The 27,395-nt window shown below is 36.3% G+C and overlaps 1 protein-coding gene and 1 long non-coding RNA gene across 2 annotated transcripts in view; both read right to left on the bottom strand.

Moving 5' to 3' along the window:
* Positions 1-2,189: 2,189 nt before the first annotated feature.
* The window catches only part of C2H10orf67 (chromosome 2 C10orf67 homolog), a 44,056-nt gene continuing 18,850 nt past the window's right edge, over positions 2,190-27,395 (bottom strand). Inside the window, 7 exon segments of the mRNA XM_063327798.1 lie at positions 2,190-2,342; positions 7,214-7,267; positions 7,270-7,296; positions 8,645-8,732; positions 13,503-13,562; positions 13,659-13,762; positions 26,202-26,267. Of these exon segments, the coding sequence (XP_063183868.1) occupies positions 2,190-2,342; positions 7,214-7,267; positions 7,270-7,296; positions 8,645-8,732; positions 13,503-13,562; positions 13,659-13,762; positions 26,202-26,267 (552 nt within the window).
* Positions 19,587-23,497, bottom strand: LOC134510581 (uncharacterized). The gene is made up of 4 exons (XR_010069666.1): positions 23,276-23,497; positions 22,949-23,023; positions 22,544-22,597; positions 19,587-19,964 (listed from the first exon to the last, which is right to left on the bottom strand). It is a non-coding gene; the product is annotated as an uncharacterized LOC134510581 (long non-coding RNA).

Here is a 27,395-nt window from a genome sequence, read left to right as displayed (position 1 = left end):
CTCTCCACACACACCACCAAACCACCACTTCCCTGAAACCCCACAGCCTCCTCCGCAGCGGGGCTTTACGCATGGGTACGTGTGGCCAGCAGGGCTGTACTGACAGCTTATACCCGTAACTACCTCACAAAAGTAGCAAAGAATTAAAAAAGACCTATTTGAAAAAAGAAAAGGATATAGGTAAGGTGGGGGCAGGTACATGAGCTGGAACCTGTCTAGGATAAAGAGGTTTAATACATCTCCTAAGCATTTATAAAACACTTTGTTTTGTGGGACATTAAACTGGAATATGATTTCTTCTTTTACCTTTAAAAAGGTTTAACATTAGACATCATAAATTTTAAATTTAAATATCTTCGTATGGAAGTAAATAATCTCCTTTGAAGCTAATAAAGTGACAATTATTTTTACTATAAATCCTATTGTATTATTAGACTTGAATGTGGAGGCAGACAATTGGGGGAAGTGATGCTGCATTTGAATCCCAAATTCAGGAACTTCAACAATAGATAAAAGGAAACAGTTCACTTCCTAAAATTTACTTGATTTAGATTATCATACATTCCTAAGCCCCTGCTTTTTTTCACATCTTTGCTAAAGTAATTATTTACTTCATTTACTGTCTGCAAACTTATTCACAGAAAAAAATATGCATTATTGTGTCGTTTTCTTGTTTTAAGAACAATTTCCCAAGCTGAAAAAGTTCCAAACAATGAACTCACCTGAGATTTACTGCAATTAATTCTACCTCAGTACACACAGTTCACTGGATTTATCCGTGGGTATGTGGATGCAACCAAGCGAGGATGTCACTGGTGCTTTAACGGGGAGCACTGAAACTGTTCTCACTTCCACGCTGTTTGCCAGTGTCGTCAAAACGATGCATTTCACCATTTTAGACAAGAAATTCACATTCATTTCACTAAGTGAAAACTTAGGAACTGATGTCAATAATATTTTCAGAAGTTGACAGCTCACAATAACATCAATCAAGGATACTTTAAATAGGATCATATACCTAAAGCATTTCTTTATGTTTGCACCAGTTATGAGGGCTTCAGTATCTTGGAAAGAAATTCTAGCTTGCTGTTCTTGACATAAACCTGATAATTTTAAAATCAGTTACATCTGTACTATATAGACGTTTCTTTCTTGAACCGGGGTAGCAGTGTTTCAAGCGTGTTTCCTTGGAAAGCTTGAACGTGCTATTTGCAGTTTGGAACGTACCAGAGTTTTTCTCCCTGAACATCCAATGATTTGAAACAAATCAGGCAAATTCGTTCTATTATTGGAAGAGTAAAATCCTTGCCCAATTTTGGACAGGCTATCTACTGTGTTTAATAGTTTAAAAATCTTATTTCAATAACCTCTCTTTCATAAGACTGGTACTTATTTATTGCTGTTGTTCGTGAAGATGGGTTGTCTCTCCAGTAGTGCAGATACACAAACCCAAGAATACAAGACTGGGAATGTCGGGAAGCCCTTTCCTCATTCTTGGCTCACACTTATCACAAGCTCTGGGAAAGAACATTCTTCTTGGGTTTTTTGGCTTTTTTTTGGGAAAACTCTTTAGAAGACTGAGAAGGTGAGGTAGGAGGGCAGGTTGGACCATAGGGACCTGCATACACACATGAAAAAAATTAATCTGAAGACAAATGGTTATTGATAACTCTCTTCTTTTAGTGTGTGCTAATATATACATTCATACAGTTTGTGACTCCAAGCAGTGCACCTCATAAAGCTCCGTATACCCAGAGAGAGCTCATGCAGTCAATATTGAATAAGGACCCTGTGACTGTTCTCCCGTATGCAGCATCATGGATCAATATGTCAGCAATAAGAGGTAGAAAAGAGACATTCTGCAAGGAAGCCACTTATACAACTTGAATTCTAGCCGTACGTACTATGACAGCTGAATTTTCAAAATCTTCACAGAAAGCCTGTGGCAATAATCCCATGAGAGATGAAAGGCAAAGCATTTGGCAAGTGTATCTTGCAATTAAAGTTAGGTAGGTCAATACTCAAAACTGTGAAGAGGTGACACACTTTTTTTTTTTCTTTAAAAATTGTTAATTTTCTTAGTACCTCTTAAGTCTTGTTCATTCCACCAGTATGTATGACATGAGAGCATGTAGGGGAACAAAACAGAAAACCCATATGGCCAAAGAGACTGGACACCTTCTCATAATTCACTTGAATATGGAAGCACGGAGGAGGTTGGTTACTACAGAATATTCAACATGGAGTTTATGAGTTGTCAAGAAGAGACTTCTCAAGGCAGAAGAGTCATTGAAAATATCAAAGATTCCTTCAGAATACCCCCTATCCTCTTTGAGGAGAACCTAAAGGGCAGACATTACGCAGTGGTAGGGTCTAGGACTGGAATGACATTATATAGCACTGGTAATTAGAACAATTATTTCTGTACAGCTTCAATTGTGCACGCTGAGGTTACACTCTCCAATCTAATCAACTGTTCATGGGAAAGCTATCAATCTCTATGCAGAAGACAATGATCGGTATGACAATAGATGGATAGACAATCCTTCTCCAATATTTTGGAGAAGTCTTCTGTTGAGTCACAGTTTTCAATATACTCCTTTGTATAATTGAGCTGAAGAGTTTATTCTAACTATTTCTTGATCATTTCTAAGTATCAGGGTTTCTAATCATCTGTGGTTCAGGGAATATTTTCCTTTCAGTAAAAGAGTGATTCAGTAAAATTTCAATAAATTTGCAGTGAATATACTCAAAAGTGCTGAAAAAAAATATAGTACAACCTAAAAAAAAGACAACCCAGTCCATGGGGTGGCATATAGAAACTCAAAGTTTCTCAGACCTTTGAAGCATTTTCCAGTGAAAGAACTTAGGTTACAAGAACATTTTCCACTACTACTTAGTGAAAAATAGTTTGCTGCTTAAACTAAGAAATCAGAGGAAGGCATGGTATGTTCTAGACTGCTACGATGCCAGAGGTGGGTCCTATGAACAGTGGGATCAATTCATCCTCTGCCCCAGTTGGTCACCTTGTGTACTCCAGCGAGTTCCAAAAGTAACCTGGACTCTTAATTTTGAATGTTGGTACATATGAGGTCTAAAATAGCTTAAAGGAGGCATTTCGAAAGTATTTATGTATGCTATAAATAGCTTCCTGTAATATAAACATTGAGCATCATCAGAAGAGGATGAGCGGGCAACCTGATCGTGCTAAAGAAGCAATTGCTGAAGTATTTCAGAAAAAGGAATATTCCCAATCACATTATTTTCCTTTGTGCTCCACGTTGTCCTGCTGAAGCCGGCAACAATTCTTTCAAACCACCAGCAAAACCTGATAACCTTGTTGCTGAAACCGCGGTTTCATTCTACTTCAACAGTCACAATTCAGCAGATCGCCTTTCAGTATCTCAAAAATAAAATAATTATACTTTTTCTACATTCAGCCAATATTCATAGAGTAACAGGTTTGAAGAATTAGAACAAGTCCGTATTACTATTCTGCAAACTGAAAAATACTTCTGGCTTGTTAAAAGAGAATGGTGAAGATTCTCCATGAGTTCTTTGTCACATTGAAGTGCAATTGCATTTACCTTTTGCTATGCTTTCTTCAAAGCCCCATAGCTTCCCTCTTCCCTGAGACTTTGGTAAGCAAAAGACTGTAAAGACTCCTAAAATAACATCTGGCACCTGGATATGGGATGGAGTCAGAGATTGCACTTGGAAAACCAAAGAATCACAGGCTCTGTTATGCCTGGTTCTCCTTTGTTCATCATCTGTGAAAAACTCGGGTGAAAATTACTGTAGTAATTGTGGTAGAAAGAAAGTAAAGGACAGTCAAGAAACATCAAACCCTTAAAAAATCTTACAAGAAAGAGAAATGTGGAGAAATATGATCATGTTCAACTATACGCTAAGCAGTTGGAAAGAAATACTTAAATTGCAGACTAGGTTACTATGCATCATGAATTTCAGACTCACCATCTTCAAACACTGTCCATTTTTGTTGCATTTGGAAGTCTAAGAAATTAATCTTTGTCTTCTTTCTGTCCTTCTGTAGACTGGAATATATTGGGGGCTAGAAGATTTTCTTATCACAGAATCATAGAATGGTTTGGGTTGGAAGGGACCTTAAAGCTCATCTAGTTCCAACCCCCCTGCCATGGGCAGGGACACCTCCCACTAGATCAGGCTGCTCAAAGACCCATCCAGCCTGGCCTTGAACACTTCCAGGGATGGGGCATCCACAGCTTCCTGGGCAACCTGTGCCAGTGCCTCACCACCCTCACAGTAAAGAATTTCTTCCTGATACCTAATCTAAATCTACACTCTTTCAGTTTAAAACCATTACCCCTCATCCTATCGCTACATTCCCTGATCAAGAGTCCCTCCTCACCTTTCCTGTAGGCCCCCTTTAGGTACTGGAAGGCCACTATAAGGTCTCCCTGGAGCCTTCTCTTCTCCAGGCTGAACAACCCCAACTCTCTCAGCCTGTCTTTGTAGGAGAGGTGCTCCAGCCCTCGGATCATCTTCGTGGCCCTCCTCTGGACTCGCTACAACAGGTCCATGTCCTTATGTTGGGGGCTCCAGAGCTGGACGCAGTACTGCAGGTGGGGTCTCACCAGAGCAGAGTAGAGGGGCAGCATCACCTCCCTCGATCTGCTGGCCATGCTTCTTTTGATTCAGCCCAGGATGTGGTTGGCTTTCTGGGCTGCAAGTGTACATTGCCAGCTCAGGTGGAGCTTCTCATTCACCAATAGCCTCAAGTCCTTTCTCCTCAGGGCTGCTCTCAACCAATTCTCCACCCATCCTGGATTTGTCCTTTTGATTGCCTTGACCCAGGTGCAAGACCTTGCACTTGGCCTTGATGAACTTCATGAGGTTCACACAGATCCACCTCTCAAGCCTGTCAAGGCCCCTCTGGATGGTATCCCTTCCCTCCAGCATGTCAACCACACCACACACCTTGGTGTCATTGGTAAACTTGCTGAGGGTGCACTCAATACCACTATCCATACCATCAACAAAGATGTTAACCAGCACCTATCCCAGTACCAACCCCTGAGGAATGCCACTCATCACTGCTTGCCACTTGGACAGCGAGTCATTGACCGCAACATTTTGAGTGCGACCATCCAGCCAGTTCCTTATCCATCAAGCGGTCCATCCATTAAATCCATGTCTCTCCAATTTAGAGACAAGGATGTCATGTGGGACACTGTCAAATGCTTTGCACAACTCCAGGCAGATGATATCAGTTGCTCTTCCCTTATCCACCAATGCTGTAACCCTGTCTCAGAAGACCACCAAATTTGTCAGGTGTAATTTGCCCTCAGTGAAGCCATGTTGGCTGTTACCAGCCACCTCCTTATTTTCCATGAGCTTTAGCATAGATGCCAGGAGGAATTAGTGTAGTTTCCAGGAGGAGGAGGAGGAGGAAACTATTGATTAAATAACTAGAAAGCCAAGTTACAGTTAAGTTCATCTGAAATTCAGGAAAAAGAAATAAAATTAAAACTGTTCTTAAAACAAAGAAACACTAAAATACTATAAAATACAGAAATGAGATTTATACAAACTTTTCTCATGCTTAGATTAGTAATGAGTGCTTGAAAAAAACCCCCTGAGAGATATTTCAGCTATCAGCATTTAAGCCAAACCTAATATGCCCTTAATTCCTGAGAGACTATTTTAGGGCCTGACTCAATTTTAATTAAAATAAGCATAAATCTTTCCACTGAGTTTTGAGAACTGTAATTGTTTCATACATGTACTTTTTGCAGGACAGAACATGAGGAATTTAATTTTTGCATACATATTTACAGATATATATATTTCAGACAATTATATACAGACAAGTCTGTATTTGTGTTTACATCTATATCTATATATCTACATGTATTTCTGACTGGCAATTTGTTATGACGTGAAGAATCATCTTGCTTAAGAAGCTAGTTTTATTCAGTTAAATAACTTAAACAATGTCATGTAATCATGGATACAGTGAATGTGACTGCTGTTAGAAATGGACACAGCAGTGTACTATGTAGACTATTAATACCCATCATTTTAAGCTCTTAAGCATCTAATATTCCTTTTAAATAATTTCACTTTTTTTTTAAAGAATTCATAAGATATTTTCATGTTCTCTTCTGAGAGAAGCATCTGAAAGCCAACGCATCCTTTCTTATTTGCAGAGACTTGTTTAGAGAATTGAAAAGAGGTACTTCAGGATGCTTTTCACTGAAAATTGTTCTTTATTAACTTTATGTGAATTGGTGGTTAAAATGGGAAGCTCATTATTTTTGTGACCCTCGTATCTTTTCCACAATTACCTATAGCAACCCGAACAATATCGTATTCTTTACTAGCCTTTTCTTAAATGTAATTTTTTTCCCACCTGAATATCTTCTGGTGCTATGTTGATCCCTGGATCCCTGTCATTTTCTGTCATAAATAATTGTATCATATAAGCCTTTAAGTTCACATTACATCAGATATCAGAATTTCAAACAATAATCCCAGTTGAGTGGCATATATTTCTCATAAAGATTCTATCTGTGCTCACAAATTGGGTATAGAATTCTCCATCTCCTGAAGTAATCTGATAATCTACCCACTGAAGTTGAGGTATTAGGCTTAAAAGGTAGCAAGACAAATTAAACTCTTACTGGTTAGGCAACTGGTAGTATTCATAACTTTAGAAATCCACTCATTTCTCATTTAAGTCATTTTGGTCTTCCCATTTCTTTTAGTACTGGATGAATCCAGCTTACACTGGCCTTGCTAAACACTGAGACAATATTAGTTCAGTTACAATTGCAGCCACATAATTTTTTATATCTTGCAGCTAGCTTTAAAACTGAAGCTGGCTTGCTTTTCACAAGTATTTGTTGTTGCATGCATTTGAAAACAAAAAACTCAGCAAATTTGAATATGTTACATATTTCAAAAAATAAACAATAATATGAAATGCACATAAATAATCATAATCCATACTATAGTGAAATGGGAAATTCCGTATATGTCTACAGCAATTCATTGTCTGACATTATGAAACTCTCCCATCGAAACAATCTTCCACTATGCAAATGATAAATATTGACTCTTGGATATATAAAAGTCTTCTCCTATGCTTCACAAAATTGTCAAAAATGTTATAATTATTAAACATGGAACATATTTAAACATTTCTGTTTAGGAAAAAAAAGTTACACACCAAAGTTGAATGCAAATATATCCCATCTCTGAATCCCTTCGTATCCCTCTTGTATCATTTTCAACACAAACAGGACAAGCCACCTGTAAGTAACACGCTAATTACACATTAAACACATTTCAAGAAAGTGTAACTTGAGACATATAAGCTGATAAGTGAGAAATCAACATAATTAAACATTTTCAAAAGGATGTAGCGTTGCATTGACTCTAATTGAATATGGAATTGCCATCACTGTATAATCACTCTTAAAATCAGGGGAATATGTTTTAACAGAGCCACACCTGAATTGTACATCTTTTACATTGAGTGTTGAATTATTTGCAACCAAATTTGCTATATGACTTTAATCAGGAAAAAAAAAAAAGTGGAAATTACTACTTTAATGCAACTCTGTGTTTGAGTATTCATTATGATAGTGTTGGTAAACTCAAAGTATTTTCAATTTGACAAGCTCCATCCTTGTTCATTCTCCCCGAAATTCTTACTATGCCATCAGAACAGCACAAAAGGGGACAAAACACAGACAACTCTGCATGAAGGAAATAAAAGTAATTCTTCTGTTTAAGACCAACCACCATGCAATAAATGAATTTGAAACATTTACACCTCCCAATTCTGTTCTGCCAAAATAATTTTCTTAAACTCCTCCAAGCACGGTGTATTGTAGGTCTAATTTGCAAGAACACAACCTGACGCGAGTTAGAGACAATATGAAGTTGTGCTAACCCAGGTCCATCCACAGGACGGCTGACTGAAGACCTTTCTGAAATTTAGAGGACTTAAATTAAATCCCAATGGAGTCTGAGTTACAATGGAGCCTCCTCCCCTGATCCAGGGAGTAAGCAGTCTGCGCTAGTCCTGTACCTGGAGTAGAATAAATCTTCCCCTATTTAAATTCCCTGGAAAAAAGGATAAAAGTGTCATTCTCACCTGCTGTACCCACTTACCTAAGAGGAGGATAGGTGGCTTTTTAGGGGCGGCTCTCCTTGCTGTGTTAGGATTTACAATGTGAGTAGCCCACAGAGTGAGTAATGCGCCAAACCTCACAGTTCCTGATCATTCTACCTTCTATCAAGTGGACACAAGTGACAATCTCCAGGACGAGTCTAAATTCACAAACTGACCGAAAAAGTTATCATTATGGTTCGTTCATACACTGCAGATGGATGTTATGTTTACCCAGTGATGTATGCCAGCAAAAGCCCAATTTATGTGCTATATGTATGCACAAATTATGCACACAAGATGGTAGTGCATGCGGCTGAGCATATCCACCTTTGACAATCTGCCTCTGTCGGATTTACCATTGCATAATTTTCACCATCGTATGGCATGGCCTGCCTTCTATGTCTTGCTGTATTAGAAAGATTTCTTTTGATAGAAACGAAGCATTCAATAAAGTAAACCAGTTGCCTTGTCTTTACTTGCTGTCTCACTGAGAGATGTGCCTTTAAGTGCTAGTAACTGGTGTTGCAGGTTTTTTCTAAGAAACATCTCATCCTTAATTGCATGCAGACTGAAAAGATTTCCACGTTAAATTAACCTATATTAGCCTGCTGTCATTGCTAAGAATTACAATACATATTTAAAAACATATTGAAACTGAATTTCCAAAATATCAAAATAACTATAATGAGCCAGCTATTTGATTGATATTCACTCGAAAGCTGTAAATATAATATATAGATGGAGCATATTAGTTCTGGGTAGCCTCAACATATCTTGTATATTGTTAAGTGGTTAATTCAAGTTAAGAGCACTTCCACCATCAGTTGCTAATCACGGAATCACAGAATTTTTCAGAGCTGGAAGGGACCTCTAGAGATCATCTAGTCCAACTCCCCTGCTAAAGCAGGATTGCCTAGAGCACATTACTCAGGACACGCTAATCTAAAGACATGCTCCCGTTCAAAGAACAGCGAAGGCTGGTCAAAACCCACTGCAGCTGATTTCCTCCTCTTTAGCGAAATCAATCCATCTATGAATTCCTACCCACTGCTCTGCCCAATTAATATTTGCACTCATTCAAATTTTGAAAATTAGAAACTTACCTGATTTTACCAGTAAGGAGTATGACATTTGGCTTTTTTCTCTCCTCACTAAATTCACCAATCTTTGCCTCTTTTCTGACATATTTTCTACAAATTCCCGTGTATTTTCTGTGCATATAATTTTTATAGGGTATCAGGCACTAGAAATCTTCAATTCTGTTCATTCTACAGTGACTATTTGCAAAGAGTCCCTTGAGAGTCTACACAAAGGCTGCAACGATAAAATGCATTTTAACAATGAACATCAAGCATGTCTGTGAATATGGCATCTCTTTTGATGTATATTACTTTTTTTAGGAAAAAATAGATACAGTGTAACAGAGCAAGAATTAACAAATACCCTCCAGTTTTAATCTAATTCCATACTACTGAAAAGATTGTGATAAACATAAATAAAAATAGCAGAAAACAAAACTAAAACACCAGATTAAACCAGTAAAACATAAGTAGATGTGTTGATAGTTTGCATTTCTTTAACACACATATATATATAGCTGTATCATAAATAAATAATTTTTCACAAATATCACAAACACAGAAGAAGGTTAAGATAGTAGAACCAATATTCTCCAGCACAACTTTAAAAAGTAATTTTTTGTATCTTTTCAGGTCTCAGGGGAAATAATTAAGCAACCACTATCAATCAGCAAAATTAGAACAAATAGCCAACAAGCATTCAGCAATCTATGGGACACATATACATTAAAATGCCATGCATATATTACATTAAATTAATGACTAAAGTAACAGACCTTATGCAGTGGAAAAATCTGTGAGTAGAATACACCCTTTGAATTTAAAGTACCATCCTTTTCCTGTCTGTAAATTTACTATAACTTTAACCACAGAGTGCTGATATTTTATCTAATCTACAAAAATTGCTACCTAATTTCTCAAGGTCCAGCTCATGAGGTAATTTGAACAGCTGTAGATTTTTTCCTACACTACAGAAACGGACCTTTTTAATGAAGGGAAGCAAAAAAACATCAAAAAAAGGTGAAAATTATTGTGATAAGAATTCGTCTTAAATAAGAATATGTAGTTTGGATTGTTTGGATTATTTCCCCCTGAACTTGTGAGGGAAGAGTGGTAAGTGGCAGCAAAATGTCGTCTCTTCTGCCTCAAAATCACCACAGAGTTCAGCTCTAGTTCGGTAATAACTAAAGGACCATTCTGACTGTTAATCATGTCTGGGCCTATGACACAAATCATTGATACGTAGGAAGATTTTAAAGTAAAAAAGCCCCGCATCATAAAAAAAGATCTCCACAAAAATCATTTTACATTAACTACCACCTTTCACGGCAATTATAGCAGAATGGACAAAGTTATTAGAAAACTTGGAGTTCCGTGCCCTGGTTGTGTTTGGTTACAAACTCAGAACTTCATGGGCATTTTAGTTACAAAGAGTAGAAGAAGAAAGATGTAAAGGAAAACTTAAATGGATTTAATTGTTATGAAGAATGAAGGAGAACTGACATTAAAAGTACTAACTAACTAAATTTACACTCAGTGTTCTCTACATATTTTTCAGGCACTTCATTCAGCAGGCCACACAGCCTCTAATGATTTCATAAAACACATGGAAGATAATTTGGCCACAAGAGGGCTCACATATTTTACAGTTATTTTTTTTAAAAAATATGAGTGTAATAAAATTATAACAACATACAGGATAAATTCAAGGCAAATATCTGCTGCTCAGATAGTCACACTGTCATGAAAAAACAATTTGCATGGTTCTTTAATAAACTATCAGAGAAAACAGGAAACAAAAATAAGGATGTTCCTATAGTCTATTTAGATCTACCCATTAATTGTCTTTTCATCAAAATGAATCTGTTTCTATGATGTTACAATGATCAGCTATGTAAAAAATGACAAATTCATGTTATTTTACTTAAGCAAGTAATTTTAATGTTTTCTGTTAAAAAAATTCTCCAGTACCTACCTATTCAGGCAACACAGTGAATACTCATTAAAGTAGACCTGATAAGAATAATAGAACTTTATTTTTTTACAGAGACTCGCATTATTACTAAAAACACTGATAACACTGTCATTATATTATTAACATAGTCTATTCTCACCATTTTTAGATGAGAAGATAACTCGGGGGCTATTTCAATGAATACTGAACTTAATGAGGAACTCTCTGTTGACCTTAGAGATATTGTATCAAACTAAACAAGCATAAAGTACAATATAGACAGTTTGCTGTGCAATCGATGGACCTTCATTACAGTTCACCATTTGTAAGACAGGAGTTACTGCATTTCCACACCTTTGATTGGTCTTGCAGAGATAAAAAATAGAGGAAAAGAACTGTCTGAAATATAGTAGAATGTGCAGTTCGTGGGAAATTTTGTTCTTTAAAATTTGGTATCAGAAATAAATTTGAAATTCTGAAAAAAAAAATTGAGAAAAAATTAAATACGATTTTTACAAGATTAAATAGATTCCATCAGGACTCCATAAGTTTGAAATTAAAGTTTGATTCATCCCTACAACAGTAGCAAAGATACCACCAAGAACATATTCAAGTCATTAGGCATCTGCTAGGGCTCTCCTATCCTGCCATTCCAGGCAACACCCACATACTAACTACCCTTGCTTCTAAACCCTGCAGTTTCCACACCTTGTCCCAGAGCTTTCAGATTCCAGCTCCTAGGTTCATAGTAGGGACACTGGAAGCTCTGAAAACCCGAGGCTACTGAGGTTTTCCACCCTATTTGTGTGCTGTTCAGTTCAGTCTTAGTAAATCCTGCATGCTTCTTCAGACAATAAAGATGCTGTGTGCACTCCATAAGATACGCGCTACTAAAACATTTTGCTGCAGGGAGAAAATCATAGCCTTAAGACATGCTGCCCAACTTGGTGTCCACACTGATCAGTACTAGTGACCTCCAGAGTGGCCTGGTTGCATTCATACTGGGCCAGGCTGGGTCCCCTGGGGCACATGTGTGGATTTTAGATATTCTTAGTCTGTAGTTTTCTACCTAAAACAGCACTGGGTTATGTCATGGCCTACCAGAGAGATTGTTTTATAGGTTGGTGCCAAACACATATGTTGTACTTTCTGAGATGTGGCCTGCTGTTATGTGGTGTGCCACCTCATCTGTACTGCCTGTAGGGAACAAACCGGCACCAGAACTGCTCTAGGGTTTTGCCTTGAGGAATTGGTTGCTCTATTCCAAAAAAGAATATGAATGAAGCAACAGAGACACACTGAGGCTGACAGAGAACAAAGACCCAAGGACAAATGTGAGTATCTACTCCATTAAAAATTATTTGTCAGTAGAGATGTAGTCCTAGCACATCTGGCTGTCAGAGTGCTACTTGCCCAAGAAACAGTATAAGGTTTTTTCAAAGGGCAAGATTTATACTAGGACCAGCTTTAGATCAAGGGAAGAATTCATAGCTTCACAAGGTTTTCAGTCTCAGTCACAGCTTCATGGAAAATCAGAAAGCTATGTCTTGAGTAGTTGTGCTGGAGCTGTGTGACCTACAAGCACTACAATTCTCAGCTGGTCTCTACGACTCTGAGCAGAGCTCCACAGGACCTTCCATGTACATTTGATGATTAGAGGGAATTTGTGGGTTTCAACAATCAGCATTTTTCAGCCAAAATATTTCAGAATATAGAGAAGGAAGATGAAGATTCTAGAGAGGATGGACAGAGCAGAGGAGAAAACTGTCTGAGTAAAATAGTATGTATAACGGAGAACTGTCATCACGTGAAAACTAGAAGAAAGCACTGTGATTCCAGGATAGAGGAAGTGTAGTGACAGAAAATGGTGAAGTATGAAACAAGGGAGATGAAAAAGAATTCTGGGAAAGAGGGGCATTAGGAAAGAAGACAAAGAGAAACACATAGACAAACAAAAGAGTATTAACAGCTTAAAGTCTCGTTCAAGACTGCCATAAGAAAGACATTAAAGAAAAATGTAGTCTAACAGCACACAAACCAAGTTTTGTTAAGAACTCTGAGTACTATTAACACAATTGTACAAAATTACCTGTCTGAAGTGCTTATCATTGTTACAAGGAGATTAACAGTATATTATTCAGTCCGTTAATATTTAATTCCAGTCTTTTAAACCTAGCTATTACACCCTCAAATGCCTAATGACTAGGTAACTGAATGATCTATATAACTACCTTAATTTTCACAAATACAATTTGCAAAAGCTATAGGCCTGAACTATATCAACGCAAACAAAGCAATACTAAACCTATTCTGTAGAATCTGGAATTTCTTTCGCCATATTGTATTACTTTTCTCAGCTTCCTTTCTAAGATAGAAAAAAAAGTCTAAAGAGAAGTCGTTAAATCAACACAGAGGCTTCTCAAATGTCTTCAAAGCACATCTTAAAAATTTTGGTCACTACGTTTCTGTGGTTTGCCTTTCCTGACCTTTATTTTTCATCAGTTTCTCAGTTTCGACAGTGAGGGTTCTTTCAGTAGCTTGCTGCTCAGGTATTATGTATGTTATCTGAAACTAAGTAAAACAAGTAAGTAAAAAAATATTTTCTTCACCAACTATGCAAAAACAAATACGAAGTTTTGCTCATACACAGTGCTATTCTTGGGACAAGTTTTCCTGTTTGGGGCTGTTAGATATTTCCAGTATCATGTTAAAAATTGAAAGGTTTTGTAACCTAAGTTACAAACCAGTAGTTTGAAGTCGGCTCATTTTTTTTTCTTTGTTTCTAAGGATTGTGAGTTAGGCAAAATTTTGGCAACTATAATAAAAACAGCACAGTGGATAATAAATAAATGTAACCTTGTCCTATGTATATGTGTCTGAACCTCATCTTACTGCTGTCAATGTTAAAATTGCCATTTCCTTAAATGGACGAGGACACAAGATCTATCATTACAAATTCCTCATGGCAAAACCAGTAGTTTGTGGAAAGTATATGGTCAAGTGATTAGAACAAAGAACTGAACTCCTGACTCAGACTTAACTCCGATTTTCATGATTATGTCTATACTTGGGGTGCAGGAATGCTTCCTAATATTTGCTTTTGTGTGGATGCCCTGACTGCTATCAGTCCAATGTCAAGTGTAAGAGCTAGGAAAGCCCAGGTACATGGACTAGAGGGGAGCGGCGGCACATTTCCAGTCTGGGTGATTGGATGGAAGTACCTGTGCATACAACTTGGGCACAGTCTGTGTGGCCCTGGGTCTTCACTCTCCTTTCTGGGAAGCTGATTCCTATTTCTCTCAGAGAAATGTCCTGAGAAATTCTGTAAGGTCCTGGGGTAACGCTGCTACATAAATGTCTTTTTGTATCATTACTTGAGCAACTAAAAGGTTAAAGAGACTGTAGTTCTGTGAGATCCATAGACTTTAAAAAGGTCTGTATATAAATATATATATATAAATAAATATACCTAAACATACTAGCATGTTATAATTAAAAGATCACCTTGTCACTAAGTTCTTTCTTTTGTTTTGTAAGATATTTCTGTTTTGTAAGATGTTGCTTTTCCAATTCTCTTTTCTCCTCAAGCATTACCATTTCAGTTTCACTTTGCACTGGCAGATTGCTCATTATAACTTCTTTTTCTTCTACTTGCAGGGCTGAAAACTGATAAAGTCTAATAAGCACACAAACCTGTTTTAGTTTCCTGTAATACTTTTATCATTCAGGGAGAGAGAGTACTGTTGACCAGGCATGCCATATCATAAATCTGAAAGAAACTAAGCAACCTGAAATCTTCCATGCTCTCTCAGCAGGGTGTCATATATACTACTTTTCCAACTGTAAATTATATTTTACATAGCGCAGAGCAAATCTGGAAAAAAACCAAAGATGATATGCTTGTTCAGTCCTCTCCCCAGCCATCTCCTTCTTCACACCTCACATATATTCCCTCCCGCAAGAGACATCTCATCCCAGTTACATTTCCTCAGGTCTCCAGACAAACATACTGGACATGAACCTGGTAAATCAAATACATTACCCACCCGCCTGTTTGAACAGAACTGCCAGGCTTTCGGTAGTGTTTTGTGTTAAGCCCTAGCCCTATCCAGATCAAGTCATCATTTTGTTTTTTCAGCTGCAGATACATTCCACTTTCTCGCACATACACATGCTGGTAGCTCTGTGGCTCGTTCAGAGGTGTAAACACCAGAGTTACAGAACAGATAGTATTGCAGACACATTGCAGTATCAGGCCTTTTTAAATAAAGAAAAGTAATTTTATCTACATACGATGAAAGCTGCAGATGAAATTCACTGCAAACAGTAATTCTTACTAAATGACTGCAAAACCAATCTCATGGTCAAATTCTCCTTCCACACATGGATTTTATACTGGTGTAACACCCTAGATTCCAGTGGTAATATAGCTGGGTAAACAGAGAGTTTGTAAAAGCAAATTCAGGCCCATGGCAGCTCTATACAAAATGGGCTAGATCTCAGCCCAGGGGATAATGGTGCAAAGCAGCTCTAAATCTGCAAGATTTGATTCCCATCTGATTCTTCTTATGGATTACAGCTGCTTGAAATAAGAGCGTAATAGGGCTTTCCTCACTGACTGCTGGGATGTGGTGGGGTGGAAAAGACCATCTCTAAAGGCTTTCTACAACCTGAAGATCCCCAGCTCTTGGGATGGTTACCCGATGAAGCAGTGGCACTTCAAACTCCAGTTCAGCATGGCAGTCAAAAAGAAATGAATGACAGTTGCACCTCTGCTTCCTTTAATATCTTCTGGAAAAAGATACTAAACCCCCTCACTTTAATGCTAATGGCAGCTACTTTCAAGGCTTCAATCACTTCAATTTTAAACATATAAATTTCCTCCATTTTATTTTTCCAGCTCAGTCCTTCTCCTCAAACCATTACCATGTTTCTCATTAGATCACTTTAATCCCTTCTGTGCTTTGATATTCTTTCTACTTTGTTTTTATTTATGCCTCTGAAAGCTCTGTCATCGCGTGTATCTCTCAAAACTATGCTCTTCCTGGCTGAAAAGAAGCCAGATTTTCAAATGTAGAAAGCAGCCATAAACTGTATTAAAATTCAATTTTTGAAGACAAGTGAGACTCCTGCTTGTTTTCGAGAGCATCTTCAGCTGATTGAAGCATATTCTTCATACAGAAGGAGTCTTGATCAATCTCGTGATCAGAAAAGTCTTTGCTATTTAAACTGAATTTCATATACTTCAGCTTTAAAACCTTATGCAGGCCTAGTTAAGATTTTACTCAGATTTATATATAAAAGTGATAAGAAACACTAAACACTAATGTAACAACCATTAGCACATTAGTGCATTGAAATTTTTGCTTTTCAAAAGTTGGAAATGTATAATTCTAAGTATTTATTACTGTCACTCAGTCAACTCACTGCAGAACGATGGACTAAACTTTATATCCTCTCTAAGATGACTGAAGCTAATTAAACAAATCTCTGCCCCCTATTGATCTATCCAATGAAAACCCCGGTGAAGGGCTAAGAAACTATGTTTTCTTCCTTCCATTCAGTTTAAGGTCTCATGTGCCTTCATTGTTTTACATTAATGTTGTTCAGAGTGGGACACCAGGACACGCCATAACCATAAACCTACTGAATATTCTCCACTGTGAGCTTCAGCTCTCAACAAGCACCCTTGGTACATATGCATGGTCTTTGGACTGTCTCAACACATGACCATCTGTCATGATTGCATGGTGCCTCTCCACAACTGGGTCGGATCCTTGCCTGAGGGCATTAGGTTCCAGACAATGCTGGTTTAGATGAACAGTTTGGTTAACACTCCAAGGGCCATCTGTTCTACAGGAAATCCTTTCTCTCTGTCATTAATGAAGTGTTCCCAGCACATAACTATATATTTGTCTCCTTATATAAGCTTTTATGGAATAGGAATTATCAGGCCATGTTATTTGCAAGTGAATAGTTTGCAAAAATACCGGATTTCATTACATAAGTTTGCTTGATACACCTCTTAGTACAGATGAAAACTAACCACATATTTGGCAGAGGAAGTTATCACTTAGCTAGTGTTTCAGCATGGTTACACCACCTCAGTACCTCGGGCAAGGTAAAAGAACTGCACCTTAATCTAAACCTTGCAAATAAAGTCTATTGCCTCCTGGAAATCAAAATGTGAATCCTATTGAACAGGATTCCAAAATTTAACTTTGGTAAGGAAGTTGAGCTCCTCTGTAGCCTAAGTTAGGATGTTGCATTTTAGCATGGTTGTTATAAGAACTATATTTCAGGGAAGAACTTTCATATATTTCAGATATGTAATCAAATACATAGTTAATTTTTAGCACAATTAAGCATGGCCACAATCTAATAACTAACGCTTTTCATGTTCGCTAAGCTTTTCATCCACTGTTCAAACACACCTAGCTTTCAGACACTGGAACTGTAATTTACTGAGCAGAAAAGAGCATTCTGCAACCAGTCTTCTTGTAACATCTCCCCCTCCTCTCAATCTCATTTTCATCTTAAAAGGTCATAGTTTGAAATCCAACATATCCTACTTCTGTCAGTACCAAAAGCTACTTACAGCTATATTGCTAAAAATTATTAGCTCCTGCATTTCAAAATACGATTAGATTTCACCCTGGACAAGACTCCTAATTGCCTAAAAGGTTCTAAAACATATTGGCTGAACAGCCATGGTGGCCTGGAGATGGATGAAGACAAAATGGGTTTATAGACTTGCTCAGAGGGCTTTATGGATTTTTACTTTATGCCTAATGTAGAAGAGTGTCGTAAATATCTGACACAGTGACCTGACTGAGAATCTTCCATTTGGGGGAATTTCAGGAGTACTCTTTCCTCTTTCATAAATCCTGAAATTACAATTAGTTGAGCCACTAAAAAAAACAAAAAAACACTAGAACTTTAAGATTTATGTGGAAGCCAAAGGTTACAGTTATCTTTTTTGGATATATTTATAGCTACCACTACTTGAAATACAAGTGGCATCAAAATGGTTTTATGGTCTGTTAAGATCATATAGAAAATTCACTTTTTTTAGTCTACTTAATTTTTGGCAAACTTGAATGAGCCTCAACAGCATAATAGGACAGATTTAAACCCTAATCAATATTTTTTCCCATTAATTATGGTATAAGGTTTTCCAATAACAAGGAGTTAATCTTGAAGAATATAAATAGTAAGGAAGAAAACCATTCAGTCTGTACTAAATATTAGGAATTAAGGGATGAATTTAGGGATGTTAGAATGAAACCGAGAAATGAAACTGCAAATAAGAGACACGAGGCTATGAAGCAGATTTCAGGGCAATTGTGGCAATCCTATTATCTGTGACACTCTTTCTGCTCTACTATTATACCCTTCCCATCATGATATTACTTGGATATGAATTATTTTCTCAAAACTAAGAAAATAATGAAAAACATTCAATAACAAACCCCTCCCCATTGATAGGACTAGCTCGGGTGATCTATGGTTGGACTCAATGATCTTAAAAGTCTTTTCCAACCTAAATGATTCTATGATTCTAATATACTTTTCCATCTCTGGAATTAGTGTTTACCCGTAATAAACACTAATTCTTCTTGCATATATATGCTGTTTTATCAACAGTGCAGTAGGCAGTCATCAGCTGACCCAGAGTATAAACAGATAGCCTATTATTTTCAGAATCTTCAAAATGGATTTTCCAGTGTAAATATAATCCCTATCTACATAAATAAAAATTTCTAGAGGTGAATGCAGGTGTCCCCTGCTCTATCTACAAAACAAAATTACACAACCAAATCTGCTACAGTACAAACACCGAGCAAAATATCAGCTAACACCGCATGTGTACTTAATAGTCATTGAATAGTAATTGAACTTTATTGAATGTGCTATTATGTCTTCCTTCAAACACACATTTAGGAATTAAAAAAACTGTACTGCAGAACCCTACCAACATCATGTAGCGTTTTACTTATTAACAGCAGATTGTATCTTGAAAGCACTTCAGGCCATGCCAAAGTCCACATGGTGTCTGAGAGACACCATCCTCCCAGGACTGTAGAGCTATGGGCAGGATGTCAGGTTAGGCCTGGACATCCCACATCCCCCTGTGATGGCTGGTGAGGAGTGGCCAGATCTGGGCATTTATCCACTTCTTTAAGAGACTGAAGAGAATAAACGTGCTTTGCTCTTTTTAGAAGTGTGCATGGAGGAGGAGGATTCATGTACTCTCTTGCAGGATCAATACAGTATTGATCAATATCCATACAAAACCATACAGCTCTGATAAATTAATTTTTAATTCACCAGGTTAAAATCCTATTATCTTTGTTGTGTTTTAAAGCACAATAGCAATTATGAAGGTTGTAGGCACTATAAAGAACAACAGTATGGGTATTATTAAAAACATAACAGAGCTATGCTTATTATGGATGGGATATTCTTAGAAATTCATCTAACAGGAAAAAAGATTGTGAAATAGCAGCAGCAAATTGGTCAGAAAATATTATACAGCCAAAGATGATGACAGACAGAACAGGAGAATCAGATATTAAAGGAACACAGAAAAACGTTAGCAGTATTTCAAACTCCTCAAAACATTTCTACCAAGAGAAGAACTAGGCCAGGTCATTTTAAAGGTGAAACTATAATCAAGTGCTCCTTCAGTTCCTCAGGTATATTCATGCAGGTGCAGACTTGGTCCATGGATTGACACATTCATAACAGGAAAATTCACAAAATACTAAAAGATGCAAGAGGAAAAAAGCATTTTCAACCACAAAAATTATACCTGATAGAATACTAGAAAAATGGAAATTATTATTTTGTCAAATTGTACTAGAATAAAAGATGAGGTCTAAAGAATAATTCACACATAAATGTTAAGTGCTATATTTTTTTATATAACCTGGAATTTTCTTTTAACTTTTCCATTTCATATCTTTCATTCCCTGCAAGTCACCACATTACCTTTAGCCTAAATCTCTACTCTTTTCAAACAGACCAGTCCAATACTCAGAAAGGTTTGCTGGAAAAACTAACAACCCTTTTGGAAGAGTCTAGGCATGCAGAAACACTTGAATGTAGGCCTTTTGAGTACAGAAATGATGTAACTATTGCCTACAGCTCTTTATCCCCTGTACCCCTCAACTTCACAGTCAAGTTTCTGGTGAAGACCTAGTTCTCAACCCCTACATAATCGTTAGCGGGTAGGATGTGCATCTGTGCAAGAGCAGGGAAAATTCCATAGCAAGAAAAATTCTCATAGTATCTAAGCATCTTTTTTGGCTTTGAACAAAAATATCCTCCTGCTTGAGGAAGATGAAATGACAGAAACAGGTTTTGGAGGTAGTGTGGAGGCTGATTTTCTGTCAAAATTTTACCTTGTTGCTACTGAGATTGAAATTTTATGTTATTGCTGCTGAGATTTTACTGTATGATTAAAGCATTAGGGCAAGTAGAGATCTTGGTAAGTGTGAAAGTAGTACTTAAATGATACTGAATCCATTTAACATGAATATAAATTAAATTCTTCAAAGAAGGGTATTCCTCTATGCCTACAACACTTTGAGCCATAAATCTAGGTAACAAATAGGTAATTACCAAGAGTATAGCAATTTTTTTTTGTTTTAATACAATCAAATACCACTTTCAAACATTACACATATTTCAACTAACCTAGATGTGCTCCAATTCAGTTTATCTCAGCATATGGCTTGTTCTCACCACATGCCATAGATTTCCAAATCTAACTCTGATTAATAGGATATGTCAAATAACTGTTGAAGGAAATCCAGCTTCAAAAAGTGAGGCTGATTAATAAATTGATTTAGATATTAACTTCTAAACATTGACTTTTCTTTTTTTTTCTCTATAATTTGAAGTTTTAGGAAGATCAGCGATATCAACACCCTTTACTCAAATAAAGGCATTGTGAAACCTAAATTGAATCTAACTTCAAGAATAGTAAGATAATAAAAAATCTTTTGTTCTTATAATGGTTTACCACATCCATTCTGTATTAGAAAAATATTCTGCAAAAGTTAAAGAGTGTCCACAAATACAGACACACACACACACAGACACACACAGACACACACAGACACACACACACATTTTCCCGTCAATTATTTTTCTAAAATGTTTAAAATATAATCCGCAGCAAAAGAGAAATCCAAATGGTTTAACTTCCCTCACACCTTTGGTAAATGACAGGATGTAGTAGTAGGTACAGATGACAAATTGCATTTTTATTTGATGATGGTCACTTTCAGAAACCTCATAATAGAGTGAGTTTTTATATAGTTCAAACAACTAACTGAAATTGGTTACAGATTTGTAAGTGCTAATTATTCTTACAAAGGAGGAAAGAGCATTTTTTAAAGGAAAACTTTCAAATCCAATTAAAATGTTAAGAGACTTTTCCTTATTACTTTTACACGATTTTCTACTTAAAGGATTGAAAAGTTGCCAAGTGTGCAGAAGGACCTACAAGACTAAATCTTTGGAAAGGCAGGATAACTTGTGTGAAGCAGATCACACTTTCTGTCTATAAATCAAAGCGGTTTTGATCTTTCAGCATGAAAAAAAGGAAAGCATAAATGGAGAGTTACTCCCTAAACATCATGAATAACACAAAGACATAACATTTTCTTGTAAAATTAGTTAGGCCACTGCCACTGGAATCCCTTCCCATGACATTTCAAATGAAACTAGAATTTCACGAAGGACAAACGAATGGCTTGAATGAGCTGCTTTGTGGAGTTAGTACATTTATTAACCATGGATCTATTTTAAAGTATTTGGGAGATAGATGACTATAGGCTTTTGAAAATTACACAAAGCATTAAAACCTTTAAAAAAATATAGTTATGTATATATTTGCAGACTCTTCTATACCCCAGTGACATTTCTTGTTTTGCAATAATCTTTACTTTCTTCCCAAGAGTGTTCAATGGTTTCTTAATAACCTGAAACAGTCTTTGAGTACTGACAGTGACAACACAGCAAGATCACTTTATATATATTTGTTTGACAGATTTTCTTCCTTTCCTTTATGATGCATGTTATTGCTCCTTGAAGGCTGTGACAAATGAAGTGCATACATTTGCAGGAATCCCAGTTTTCTGTCCCTGTGCTTCATGGCATTGTATTTTTTGCTACAGCATTGCTGTTTGTGGACAAAACTAGAATTTGGGATGTAGTGTTTAAACGTTTTTCAGTATTTTTAGCTATCTGTAAGGTACAATGCTAATATTCCACCAGACTTCTACCTTGTCAGTTGAACTGATTTCAGCTGGACAAACCCTGAGCCATACTTACCCACTAATTATAGCTGTCAAACATCATGCCCTGTGATCACCGTGTTCTTTCTCTCTAGATTAAAGGACAAGGAACAGTGAGCACATGTTTCAGTTTGAAGGGGGAGTGAGCAGAAGATAAGGACCAAGTCTAGTAGTGATATTACTTAACTCCTTTTGGATTAAATAGCGAAAAAAGACTGTTTAAAAGAGTATAGTTGCAATGATAGTAGTTACTAGTGCAGTGTAAGGAAAGTATTTCATTATTCAGTCAAAACACAAAGGTTTAAGAGAAACCAGCTCAGTGAAAAAAGAAAAACTAGACCAAGACGAATAAAACAAAGGTATGACACAAGCAGAGCACTTTGCACTATTGGCTAATAAAATCTATCCATATTTTACTTAGGAAATAAAGATAATTGCATACTTTTTCTGTGCCACACCCAGGACACTGCACTTTTGTCTCGGTGTCTTCTTTTTCTCCTTCTGTTGCTAAAAGGAACTACCAAGAAATATGAACAAAAGTGTAGCCATAAACATTTGAAAAGAGTCTAATATTAACCCAGAATTACAGTTTATTGAAAAATTGTACGGAAATGAGAAAATAAGAAGTCATCTGTAAATAGCACATTCAAAAGGCATACAACTTTTTGCAGATATAAAGCTAATTGTATTAGAACTTCGATCTATGACATTGAGAAAGTCTTTCAATTCACTGTCTGGGGACATAATAACTAGAAAGAAAAATACTTACACTTTTTCTTCGAAAACTCTGTTGGATGTAAGCTGTGACTGTCAACAGCATTAGAAAGTGACAGCAACTCCTTGGCTTGTACTGAGTTGTAACAAAGCCAGCCATTTGTGTGTTACTGCTCAGCCTCGCTCATACATTTGTACCACTCAGATGATGGGAAAGCAAAAAAATTGTTTATAGACAATGAAATGGAACTGAATATTGACAGAATCATTAAAGACGACAAAAGGGGAACATTTAATCAATTGACATTTTCCCCTCTAAAGTTTATTCCAGGATTTTACTATTGATTCAATTTTCAGTACTTTGCTAATGATTCTGTTTGGTAATTGTTTATTTTCATCTAACATTGCTACATTTTCCAGGATTTACTATTAGGAAATGTCATTTTATATCAATAACATTTTTATTTACTGCAATAAAGTCAAAATATGCAGAATTGTACGGTAATACAGAAAATACTATATTTATGTAATAATCTTAATTAAACACCATTAAAAACTTGTTAGAGTAGATCTTTTGAGAGCATAAATGCTTTATTCCAGTCATATGTGATAGGACTTATACTTCCAGATTCAACCTTACTTACAAATTACTTTTTACACTCAGTATTCATTCCTCTTTCTCTTGATCCCTATGTACTCTGAGAGTGTTTTTATTCTCTTGCTTGTCCATCTTTCATTTCCACATTTGTATGCACTCAGAGTATCAACAAGAAGTCTCAGTGAGCAAAGCATTTAAGTGCTCACTGAGTCTACTCCTTCCTTGCTGTTTCCCAGAGGATAAGCATCCCACTTCCAATATTGTCTCCCATTCCATGTGCATATTGCTGCTCTGACTTATCTGACTTAACTGCATTACTGCTATACTTCTTTCATGTTTAATAATGATGTATTTGATAATGTGCAATCAAAAGATAAGGCCACAAAAATTTGAATGTTAAATACTTCGGTATTGCAGATTAGTCAAGGTATCTTCATCACATTTCACAACCAATTGCAAAGCATACTCTGTATTTTGGGTCACTAAGAGACCTTAGAACCCGCCTCATAAATACGTTCTAGATATTTGGTAACTGCGTGCTCAATTTTAGAATTAGGAGGAGAGGGAAGAGTGAGGCAAAATCTCACTCAACAGACTTTGCAAAGGTTGGACTCTTATGTACTCTTGTTTACTTAACAAGTAAACATACTTTACTAAACATAATATACTTTACTCTTATGTACTTATGTACTTATATTTGTTTTGAACTCAGACTATTACTACATCTGTGCAAGGAAAGGTTTTCCGTATTCATCAAGAAGATCCCCTTAGATGAAGCATTTCTAGATAAACATTGGAACTAACTTTGGAATAATAATAATAAAAAAGAAGTAAACTTGTCTAATAATATTTATTTTTTAAAATAATTTTATTCTACAAACATATTTTTCTCCCGAATTAATAAAAGCTTTCTAATAGATAGAGTTTTTTATATACATTAAGAACATAACAAATCTGACTACTTAAGCTTTGATGTTAGAGGTCTCACTGGGACTTCTAGAACTATTGCAACTCAATTTGTGACTTAAAATGATGTTTCTAGGTGCCTCATCTACGATACAGAAGTCTGTATAAGCTGTTTTCATGTTACGTATCAGTTCAGAAACAGACTATGAAGCCGAATCAGACCTCAGTTATATCATCTTACAATAATGTCTTCAAATGCTTTTGATAAATATACAAATGAGACTAATTTTTAGCATTTAGCATTAGCTAGCATCTGCTGGCACATTCTTATCCAAAAAGATTTTCCTTGAAAGTGTAAAGTCTGTACCATGGCCTAAATTTAGACAATCAGATTTTAAAATCTTTGATTTATCATTTCCTAATTCCAATACAGTCCTGCTTACATGTTCAGGTTAAAGAAATTTTCCTAAAATGTGATGAGAATTATAAATTATTTTAATTAGGAAGGTGCTTATTAAAGTTTATTTAACAGGCAACTTATTTTGTAGGGTTTTTTTTAACCTTCACAAACAGATTTGAAAGACCTACTCTATAACGTTATATTTTGGTGTGGGTTTTTTTACTCTAATTTTCAAAAAATGCAGTCCTACAGTACTTACCCAGACTCATTGAAACTGAAAACTGAGTGAGTACCGCAGGATTGGCCCCCTATTAAAAAAGCCCAAGACACATGGTGCTGAGATTAACAAAACAAAGTAAAGCAGCTATGACTTGGCACAAAGTTTGACAAGCTGCAGAAAAGCAAATGTTTAAATAACTGAAGTGGTACTGATTTTCTATTCACAACCTTTTCTCTTCTAAACAGTATCATATTCTTTTCCAGCACATTTAGATTGCAAGTCAAGCTGTGTTTTATTTTTTATTATAATAAACCCAGTCAGTTTACTGTAACAAAGACATACTAGTGGTGATCAGTGTGAAAGCCAGTACGAAATCAGGCTAGGGAAAAAAAAAAAGTCAAATGGTAAAATAAAGGACCAGCCGTCTGGAAAGTTCCTGGATCATGTAAAAAGAAAATAAAAGGCAGTGTTCTTATGAGACTAATGCAGAATACAAAAATATTTTAAGACAAAACTCTGTATCATTGCCTATGACATTTGTAAACTGCAGCAGCAAATCCTTTCAAATAATGTTGCATCTATTAAATATTTTCCAAGTCCTCCTAAAACAAAATAGTAGCCTTTTTTTAAAAAAAATATTTCCAGTAGCATTGTTTACATCTGTTTCTCTCAAAATACGGTAAGAACAAAATAAAACTGTGAAGTATTTTTGCTGTATTTTTTCACATGGAAAGAAACTTCCCTACTTAAAAAATAAGTTTTTTCAATCTATGGGCTATTAAAAGGGTTTTGCATATTTTATTAGATTTGCAATCAATGATCGTTTACAAAAAATAATGTATATAAATGCATCTTACCAGAGTTTTAACTAGTGATCTTTCATTTTCTAGTTCTGCCTTCATTTGTTCTTGAATTTCAATCAACTAAAATATAAACTTGTAAGAATCAATGTTGGATTTCATACTACAAACAGACATAGTTCTCTAAAAATCATTTCTAAATACAGTCTCCCTGACCAAGAGACTACACATGGACATACATATATTTTTGTATTAAAACTGGTAATAGATAGACATTTTAATTTATAGTTAGATACTGTTATGTGGGGTTTAGTAATGTCAGAAGAGTCACACATACAAAGTTCTTCTGACATAAAGCAGAGTGTCATGTCACAGGAGGTAGGAAGATGACGAAAACATTAGAAACAGAGACTTCACTGACTTAAACTCTCAGAAAAGTGGGTATTTGTGGAAACCTATTACAGTCAAACAGCAGTGGCAGCTGGGAACCGCAGGGGCAAGTCCTTTAAATTAGTAGAAAGATCAGCAGACGCCTGTATCACCTGCAGCAAGTTCTAATGTAACCTCAGGAGACAAACATTGTCAGGTAAATTACACAGTTACGTCTTATTGAGGACAAAGGATTGTGCCTGAAGAGCAATTTAAGCAGAATTCTTCAGGAATTCTTCATAAGTTCCAGAATCAAAATCCCTTAAACAGTTGCATTGCAAAGCTTCCTTGGCTCTGCTGCGTTTGAGCTGCCTGAGACTTCTGTCAGAGCCACTGTGACAAGGACTTGCAAACATCTATATTTCTCAGTGTCACCAGGAGCAGAGTTTGTTACTTACCGTATTTGCATTTAGAACATATTTAAAACCAGACAATGTTGAGTACAACATTGACATTCATTTTCTTTCATAAAAATGGAGAAACGCTCCCCTTCGGCATAATAACCTCGAAGCTAGAATGCTCAGCCACAAATCAGGGCAGCTGACATTGTATGCCGCTGGGAGTTTTATGGGGCTTGATTACGATATCCCAAGTCATGGAAAAGTAGCCTAACTACCCCTCTATGATGAGAATAAGCCACCAGTCCTGTTCAAGCTGTGCCATTGGACATAAAGAATATGAAATTCATGAGACTAGATACAGAATACTCATGCACGAGCTTGACGACATACCAAAGCTGTGACTGCATGAGAAAGGGACAACCTTGTGTTTTGACTTGCTAGATAATTTATGCATTTTACACTAGACTATGAATTACAAGAA

This window comes from Chroicocephalus ridibundus, chromosome 2, assembly GCF_963924245.1.
Source record: "Chroicocephalus ridibundus chromosome 2, bChrRid1.1, whole genome shotgun sequence".
In the NCBI taxonomy this organism is placed as follows: domain Eukaryota; kingdom Metazoa; phylum Chordata; class Aves; order Charadriiformes; family Laridae; genus Chroicocephalus; species Chroicocephalus ridibundus.
The sequence above is the reverse complement of the archived record's forward strand: the minus strand, read 5'-3'. Positions and strand labels throughout refer to the sequence as shown.